Source organism: Myotis davidii, unplaced genomic scaffold (genome assembly GCF_000327345.1).
Source record: "Myotis davidii unplaced genomic scaffold, ASM32734v1 scaffold3272, whole genome shotgun sequence".
NCBI lineage: Eukaryota > Metazoa > Chordata > Mammalia > Chiroptera > Vespertilionidae > Myotis > Myotis davidii.
The window spans coordinates 12,630-22,406 of NW_006283304.1; the positions used below are offsets into that span (position 1 = coordinate 12,630).

Sequence of the window (9,777 nt, forward strand, 5' to 3'; positions counted from 1 at the left end):
TAAATAATAAAATACAACCTTCATAACAATATACTATAATACAAGTTATGTGAATGGCTTTGGGACCATTATAAAGTAGAATTGGGGCTACTTGCATACAACCATATTGATACAGCAGGTCTAATAACCAAGACAGCTAAGTGACTAACAGTTGGGGAGTGTATAATAACGCAGATGCACGGAGTAAGGTGTATCAGAGCAAGATGGCTGGAGACTTCTCACTCTGCTCAGAAAGGCACATTATTTAAAACTTATGAATTGTTCACCTCTGGCATTTCCATGTAATATTTTCTGAACGTGGTTGACCTTGAAGAAAATGAAACTGTGGATAAGGGAGGACTGGTGTCTCATGTACCTCTAACTTGACTTCCCATAGTTGTTCCAAGGCAACTGTGACCAGGCAGAGAGCTGGATGGTGGCTCGTGAGAATTTCCTGCGGTCAGATGATAAGGGTTCCTTAGACAGTCTGGAGGCCTTGATGAAGAAACGCGATGATTTGGACAAAGCAATCGCTGCCCAGGTAATAATATAAAAATTCAAAGAATAACTATTAGTAATAACAGAAACTCTACATATGTTTGTGGTTTATGATTTAAAATTATTCCCATTTGCTTCTATAGGAAACTCTGAGGTAGTTTGACACTTTGGCTTATTTTAACTCAAGACACACATGGCATTGACCTTTCTTACTTTATGTCCAACCTTTCAAAACCTGAATTTTAGCCCTAGCCACTTTGGCTCAGTGGATAGAGCATTGGCCTGCAGATTGAAAGGTCCCGAGTTCAATTCCAGTCAAGGACACATACCTCAGTTGCAGGCTCCTTGCAATCAATCGATGCATTTCTCTCACATGGATATTTCTCTCTCTTCCACCCTCTCTAAAAATCAATGGAAAAATATCCTCTGTTGAGGATTTTTTTAAAATTTTCTGAATTTTGGAGTTGGAAGAGATTTTTTATAGTGCCTATTCCAGCATCCCACCCAGTGCAGAAATGACCCTCCACAATGGCCACAGGAAGTAACAAAGACAGGAATTCGGTGCCACACAAGTAGCCCATCTAAGTATTCTTAGTAATAGTTCTCATCTTGTTGATTTAAAACCCATCTCCCTGTAAGGCATCTACCCTTTGGTCCTGAAGTCACAAAGGATATCTCTGTTCTTTTCTAGGAGAGAGTCTGGGATTGTACCAGGGCCTAATCCTCTCTCTCTCTCTCTCTCTCTCACTCTCTCTCTCTCTCTCTCTCTTCCTGGTACTAGGAAAACAAGATCACTGAGCTAGAGCATTTTGCTGAGCGCCTCATAGCTGATGACCACTATGCCAAGGAAGAGATTGCTGCTCGCCTCCAGCGGGTGCTGGACAGGTCAGGCCTGAGCAAATGTTTCTGAGCGACAAGAGGATGTAGCAAAGCATCCCCTCTGCTAGCATTGAGCATGGGCGTAACACTGAGCTTTTCTCATCTCTAGGTGCCTAAAACTACCTTGACACTTTGGGAAACTTTATAATCTACACTCACAGAATAAAAGACATAGACGTTACCTTAGCAATTACTTGACTTAACCATTCTATTTTATATCCAAAAATTATGAGACTATGTTATATATAACATAGACATACGGTGTATAGATAATAATATGACATATAATAATATGATGTGAGACTAAATAATTTTTAACTCTGTTATATGTAACTCATAAATATATAAGTAATGAGAGGGGAAGGGACAGGTTGGCAAATGGCAAGAGTCATGGCTATGCCATTCGGGGTTGAGGGGAGGGCAGAGGGCAGAAAATGATCCCGCCCCCTCTTCCAGGTGGAAGGCTCTCAAAGCACTGCTGATTGCTGAGCGGACCAAACTGGGAAACTATGCTGACCTAAAACAATTCTACCGTGACCTCGAGGACCTGGAAGAATGGATCAGTGAGATGCTGCCCACCGCCTGTGATGAGTCCTACAAAGACCCTACCAACATTCAGGCAAGCTCAAAATAAAAACCTTGGGAAAAGTCAGCATCCGGAGATTGTCAGAGGAATGGTCACCTCCCTACAGTGAACATTTGCTTACTGCTGTGATCACTCCTGCTGTCCTCAGCGACTCTGGAATCTAAGGTGGAGTGGGTTCTTCAGAAGCCATCATCACGTTGGTTATGGTGGAAACGTGACCTCTTTCTTGTCAACAGAAGTTACCTTTTCTTGCTTCCCTAAGTGAGAAGGTGACTTAGTTTCTTCTTTTCCTGCAGAGGAAGTACCTGAAGCACCAGACCTTTGAAAATGAGGTGTACGGCCGAGCTGAGCAAGTAGAAGGGGTCATCAACTTGGGGAACTCTCTGATTGAGCAAAGGGCATGCGATGGCAATGAAGAGACCATGAAGGTAGGGGTGCTGCCAGCGTGGGTTTTGGGCTATAGAGTCACAGGAAGATAATTTTTTTTACTCTTTTATTGTTTCCATGTGTGGGGATATGGGATATGTTTTCTGATTAGTGGCCTTTCCTCTGCTTGTTGCACAAGGAAGGAGGAAAACAGTGATGCTGGGACCTGAGTGCTCCTACCACACTTAGCACCTAAAACTCCAAGAAAGTTTTAGACTTAATTACTAAGCATCATCATACTTGTTTTACATTTTCTATCCCTACAGCCAAGAGTCATTGCCATTCAGGCATCAGTCCCTGTAAGCAGCCCAGCACCCTTTCTTCAAAGTTTCTTCTTGTACCTCTGTTCTTTTCCCCAGATTAAGCATACTGGTTTAACACAAGGTATTCAGCCCAGCTAGGATGACTCAGTGGTCGAGCGTCAACCAATGAACAAAGGAGTTCACAGTTCCATTCTTGGTCAGGCACATGCCTGGGTTGCAGGATTGATCCCCAGTAGGAGGCAGCCAATCGAAGATTTTCTCTCATCATTGATGTTTCTGTCTCTCTCCCTTCCTTTCTCTGAAATCAATAAAAACCTATGATATTCAAGTATTGGAAAATTTGGCTAGTCCCTACCTTCATAGCCTTCCTATATTATCCATTCAAGTTGTTACTGGACCCAGGATTCTAAAGATCACAATGACCTCAATTTCTCTGGGTTAGGGTCAACTGGAAGAGCTGGAGAAACACTGGGACTACCTGCTTGAGAGAACAATTGACAAAGGGCAGAAGCTCAATGAGGCTAGTCGCCAGCAGAGGTTCAACACAGGCATCCGGGATTTTGAGTTCTGGCTCTCAGAGGTAATTGCACCTGGAAGTGGGGGTGGAGTTGAGGGGGAGGGGGGGAATGGGAGCTTATCAGATCATCAGATTCATGCCTGAATAACCCCCTTCACTCTTCTTGGAGAAAGTTTGGGGACACAGTTGCCAATCTTGTTCCTTCTAAAGATCGTTTTGACTGGCAACTTTCTTGCTTATTCTTCTGTGCCCAGGCGGAGACACTGCTGGCCATGAAAGACCAGGCCAGGGACTTGGCTTCCGCAGGAAACCTGCTCAAGAAGCACCAGCTGTTGGAAACAGAGATGTTGGCCCGAAATGTAAGTAGTGTTGGCGTCCCACTCCTCTGGGGCTTGCATTCCAAGAACGGAAATGTTTCCCATCATAAGAGGTCATTCGAGAATACAGTCTTGCAAAACCGACCTTAATGTTCTTGACCACTAGTCATTATAACCAGGCGATATCCATGGGCAGCAGAGAGAGGTTGCAACAGTCTTTTTTTTTAATTATCTTTTTTTCTTTACTGTTGACACTGTCATAAATGTCTTGTTTCCCTCTTTTTGTCTCCCTCCACCCAACCCTCGCTCCCCACTTCTAGACCTCTGCCACTTTATTGTCAGTGTGCGTGGCCCATGTATATATGCTACACGGTCTCTGGTTAATCTCTTTCAGTCCTTGCCATCCCCCTCCCCTCTGAGATCTGTCAGTCTGTTCCAGGTACCCATGTTTCTGGTCCTATTTTGTTTGTCAGTTTATTTTGCTCATTAGATTCCACATTCTAAGTGAGATGCTATGATATTTATCATTCTCTGACTGGCTTGTTTCGCTTAGAACAATAATCTCCAGGTCCCTCCATGCTGACGTGAAGGGTAAGAGTTCCATCTTTTTAACAGCTGTGTAGTATTCCATTGTGTAAATCTGCCACGTCTTTTAAAAAAATATATATGTATGTATATGTGTGTGGGGGTATACATATATATATATTTCAGAGAGGAAGGGAGAAGGAGAGAAAGACAGAAACATCAATGATGAGAATCATTGATCAGCTGCCTCCTGCATGCCCCCTACTGGGGATCGAGCCCGCTACCAGCTTAATGCCTGTACTGTAATATTCACTGAACACACTTGGGTTTTCTAGGATGCACTGAAGGACCTGAATGAGTTGGCTGCTGATCTGCTCTCCAGCGGGACTTTCAATGCTGACCAGATTGTGGAGAAAAGAGATAATGTCAACAAGCGCTTCCTGGATGTCCAGAATCTAGCAGCTGCACACCATGAGAAACTGAAAGAGACCTATGCCCTGTTCCAGTTCTTCCAGGACCTGGACGACGAGGAGGCCTGGATAGAGTATGTACTGCCAGCTTACATTGCGTTGGTGATTCAGGAGAGCAGATAACCCACACAACATGTTTCTATTTGATGCTGAAGTGAAATAGGTGAAGTTTCTTGCCATTGGTATTACTTCTTAATCATGATGGCCTTGGCTTAAAGTTAACATTTATTTTATTTTTTCAAATTCCCTCACTGTATACACGCAGAGGGACATAAGAAAAGAAGGAGTGGGGAATAGTTCACATGTAGTCTGGGAACAAAGTTAAGGGGGGGTGGGCGGTAAGAGATCAACCGAAGGACTTGTATGCATGCATATAAGCGCAACCAACAGATGCAAGACACTGGGGGCGAGGGGATGAGGGGAAGCCGGGGGGAGGTCAGTGGGGAAAAAAAGAGACACGTGTACTACTATTTGTAATACCTTAAACAATAAAAAAAAAGAAACCATAGTTCTAGATAGTTCATAGAATGTGTAATGCTCCTTCGAAATGAGACAGCTGGACATTTACAGCTTACCCAACTGATGAGCTCCTTGTCTTCCTTTTTCCTATATCCTCTGTATCTAATATGATACCAAACTGGACACTGGACAGGGAATGTTACACATTACCTACCGTGGTTTTATTACTAATTAATTCTACCTTTGTTGCAAAAACATACAATTGGCAAGAACCATATGATTTCACTCATATGTGGGATATAACATTGAAAGCAACAAACAAATAAAAATAAACACACAAAACTCACAGATAAATACAAGAGTATGTGGTTACCAGAGGGAAGGGGGTGGGGAGTGGAAGGGTAAAGGGAGTCAATATACGGTGAGGGAAGATTGGGTAGTGAACACACAGTGCAATATATGGATCATGCATCATAGAATTGTACACTTGAAACTTACATAATTTTATTCACCAATGTCACCTCAATAAATTTAACTAGATTTTTAAAATAAAACAAAAAAATAAAATGTTTATATTTATTTGGAAAAATATGATTAGGAATATACTAGCAAATCAAATTATTTGTTTTATTTTCTGTTTAACCTGCCTCATCATGTTTGTCTTCAACACATCTGCTGATTCTTCACAGTAATCAATGAATTAGAGAAAAACGTTGTGCACAGGGCAACAAGCAGGGCATTTTAGAAACACTTTTAGAAACAGTGAGGTAATATAATCTTGTCTTTGTCGTCTTTTACTGTGCTTCATAGTGATATTCAAATAGTTTACCCTCAGGCCATTGCTGCCATTACTTCTATAATATCAGCTCTTTATAACTCATTCTAACTAAATGTATCGGTAGACAAACATAACAAATGCCATGAAGTCATATATGTATATATGTTTGTGGGTATGTGCATGCATATAATTTTCACTTTTATTCAAAGAGGAACACTAGTTACATTCTCGAGCAAAGAAGAGAAGATGAGTCATGAGACAGGCAAGGGAACTAAAGAGAAGGCTGGAGCTGCTGGTGGAGAGCAGTTGCTATTTTAACTGCGTTAGCCTAAGTCAGAAATTTAGCTGAAAGCCTTTGGTACTAATTATCTTTGTGATCACTGGCTCCAGAGCGTTACCAGCGCCTCACCCCCAGCCACACACACACTCAGAAAACTGCTGCTCTAGGATGACCTCAGATGCCTAAACTGTTCCTCCCTTGTTTGCAGAGAGAAGTTGGTGCGAGTGCAGTCCCAGGACCAGGGGAGGGACCTGCAGGGGGTTCAGAACTTACTGAAGAAGCACAGACGGCTAGAGGGGGAGCTGATGGCACATGAACCTGCCATCCAGGTAGGAACAGTAGAGTCTGAGGCCTGCGAGGGCAGAGCTAATCCAATAGTAGGCCCCCCTGTGTGGGGAGAAGTAGGATGATTCTGTAAAATGTGAAGGCGGCCTGCCACGATCACATAGTCAGTCACAGCATTCAAAAGCATTCTTTTCTCCTGCACACGTTGTATCCTGTGACTAGAAGAATCCTGCACAGGGACCGGTGCTCTTCCTTGGAGGGAGCACTTCAACACGCCAGGGCACAGTTTTGACAATTAGGATGCAGGTTGGGACATTCAGAAAAGCTGTGCTTGAGCCGAACCGTATGGTAAAAAAAGGCAACACGCCGAAACCGGTTTGGCTCAGTGGATGGAGCGTCGGCCTGCGGACTGAAAGGTCCCGGGTTCGATTCCGGTCAAGGGCATGTACCTTGGTTGCAGGCACATCCCCAGTGGGGAGTGTGCAGGAGGCAGCTGATCGATGTTTCTCTCTCATCGATGTTTCTGACTCTATTTCTCTCCGTTCCTCTCTGTGAAAAATCAATAAAAACTAAAAATAAATAAAAAGGCAACTCTGGTTCTGGCTTGGCAGCAGGGTCACCCTATCCATAAATCAGACCATGGAGTGCATGGCCTGGTACAAATGCCAATGTGTCCGCTCAAATACTTGGGTCAATTTAACATGGTCTATTACTTCAGCTTTCTTCATCCTCCCAGGATTTTTAAGTCCACCCTGAGTACCATGAAGTTAAGAAATAATCTGCCTAGATACTTGGCCAGGGAACTGTGCCTACAACGGGAGAGGGCGTGAGGTGGTGCAGCATGGAGGGGGTGTGTTTTTCAGAACGTGCTGGATATGGCAGAGGGACTGGGAGACAAGGCCGCGGTGGGGCGAGAGGAGATCCAGGAGCGGCTGGCGCAGTTTGTTCAGCACTGGGAGCAGCTCAAAGAGCTGACCAAGGCGAGGTGAGTGGGGGCGGGGCCCGTTCTCCGCCTGTGTGGCAGGTGTGGGACTGGGGTTGGGGAGGACACCCAAGTGCTTGCTTAGCATTTCTCCCCCGCCACCCATCCTCTATCTTCTAAGTCCCTCCTCAAGCGCAGTCTTCCATTAAAGTCTCCCATTTGCCGCAGGCAGAAGTCATTGCTGCCTCTGTGCTTACAGACCTCTACTCCTGCACTCACCTGCAACCATCTTTTCTCATTGCTGCTCTTTGTAACAGGTTAATTGCCACACGTCTGTTTGATGTTGCCCCAATTTTAGCCTTGTATGCAACAGTTAGTAGTGAGAGAAATGTTTTTTTCTCCCTTAGAGCCATATAGCCATTTAGAATCATATGGTCATATAGCCAAATAAAATAATTTCTGCTATAATTTCATGTCGGTTGGCATAGGAAGACATTTCTTCCTGGGGAAATAAAAGTGCTTAAGATGAATGACAGTGTTCTGATTCACGGCCATTATTCTCCAACTCCGAAGTCTTAGCACTTTTGTTTGGACAAGATTTCCTTTCCCCAACAAACATTCCTAGAGAGTAGATGATGCTACAAAACGGAACTTGTGGGTCTAGAGTCTCCCCCTTTTCAGAGGCGATCACCACCGCCGACTAGTAGACACAGGCTCAATTCTTCTGTGGCCCAGTTCAACAGTGGCTGCCTCGTGAGGTTGTGCCTTTGGCCCCATTCCCACACTTGCTGGTTTTCTCTTCTTCTTCCCGGCACTTCCTGGCCTGCTGCAGAGGGCTTCAGTTGGAAGAGTCCCTAGAATACTTGCAATTTATGGAGAATGCTGAGGAAGAAGAAGCTTGGATCAATGAAAAGGAAGCCATGGTTGCCCGAGGAGATTCTGGGGACACGTTGGCTGCTACTCAGGTGAGTAAAGGGCTGAATGAATCCATTGTCTTCTCTTTAAGAGGAATCTCTTCTTAGATTCTCAGTGATTTCACCTTAAAATTAGAATCTCCCTCCTGGTGGGAAAAAAACAAATTTAAGAATAGCCCTTCATATAGGATGTTCTTGATATTTAATATTTTTCTGGTAAATCCAGTGTTGCTTAGAAATGTTTAAATTTCAATATGGGGAAATCCTTGATCAACACTCTTAATTTCAAAATCCAGAAAACTGTCAGGTCACATGGTGAGATAGACTCAATATCACTTATATACCTGTGACCCTTTTTCTGGTAAGTTTGTCCTTTTTTGGGCAAGTGAATAATTTGGGGAGCAATGTGGGTGGGATATGCTGTCCAGATGTTTTGATTCTCACCATCTCGTTTATGCAGAGTTTGCTAAAGAAGCATGAAGGCTTAGATAATGACTTTGCTGTCCACGAGGCCCGGGTGCAAAATGTGTGTGCTCAGGGCGAAGGCATCCTGAGTAAGGTGAGAGATTCCGGGAATTCCCAGTCAAACTTTCATTTTCAAAAGGGATTGGCCCAAATATAGACTCATGCTTTAGCAGTGCTAAAATCATACACAGAATTTTAATCACCTATTTTTAACATCTAACAAATATGTATTTATTTTTATTATCTCGGGATGCAGTGTCCAATATGGCCGCTACTAGCCACAATGGCTATTTAGAGGGGATGTGCTGGTAATTAACAACCAGCTACTGCTCCCCAAAAATTAATGCCACAACTGATTATTTCTGTGCAATAAATTTTCCCACGGTGGCCCAATTGAATCCTTCTCTTTAAGCTGCCATTTTTTTCTTCTTGTTGTTGTCAGCAAATAGTTATTTAATTTCTGTTTTCTGAAAACTCTTTTTTCGAGCTCTTATAAATACACCTTTCAGATTCTTTAAATTAGTTGTTGACACACTTACTCTTATCCTGTGCACAACATGGCATTTATGAAGCTTTTATAAATGACTTGCTTTGATCATAGAATATTTGTAAGAATGGGGAAATTTTTTTTGTAAGCCTCTAAAGAGGAGGACCCGTTGGAAACTTAGTTGTAACTTGAGTATCCTTCTTTAGTTTAAATGCTTGTTTTTACAACACCTCACTGATCTAAGTGCTACACGAAGAACCTTCAGCAGAGATGACGTCATACCTTCTAGATGCTTACCCTCTCTCAGATGATCACAGTTGTGTGAACAAGCATGAGAAGGTCATCCAAGTGGTGGGGTGGAAATAAAAGCATGAGAAGGTCATCCAAGTGCTGGGGTGGAAATAACCATCTGGGACATAGAGAAATCACAGAATAAATTCACTAGACCTAGAGGAGAGCTGTTAAATATTTTTAAAGAGAGAGAGGAGAGATTTCTAATAGTCCCAAAGAATTCAGATGTTTGGCCTTGGTCTCTCTCTTCCTCCTTTCACCGTTGGCGTGGCAGGAGGAAAGTCGGCACAAGGAGAAGAGATTTCCGCCGATCGAGGCTTTGAACGCAAAGACGCCGTCTCTGGCCCAGGCCATCGCTTCCTGGAAGTTGCAGTTGGAAGATGATCTGGCCTTTCAGGAGTTCAACTGGAAGGCAGATGTGGCAGAGGCGCGGATC

General features: G+C 43.4%; 1 protein-coding gene across 1 annotated transcript in view; it reads left to right on the forward strand.

Annotated features, from left to right (window-relative positions):
- The window catches only part of LOC102773572 (spectrin alpha chain, erythrocytic 1), a gene marked incomplete at its 5' end in the record, with an annotated part of 42,039 nt that overhangs the window by 11,181 nt on the left and 21,081 nt on the right, over window positions 1–9,777 (forward strand). The window contains 12 exon segments of the mRNA XM_015563319.1: window positions 377–520; window positions 1,259–1,362; window positions 1,813–1,975; window positions 2,239–2,370; window positions 3,074–3,211; window positions 3,403–3,507; window positions 4,326–4,534; window positions 6,186–6,306; window positions 7,126–7,247; window positions 8,017–8,149; window positions 8,559–8,657; window positions 9,616–9,775. Coding sequence (XP_015418805.1) covers window positions 377–520; window positions 1,259–1,362; window positions 1,813–1,975; window positions 2,239–2,370; window positions 3,074–3,211; window positions 3,403–3,507; window positions 4,326–4,534; window positions 6,186–6,306; window positions 7,126–7,247; window positions 8,017–8,149; window positions 8,559–8,657; window positions 9,616–9,775 — 1,630 coding nt within the window.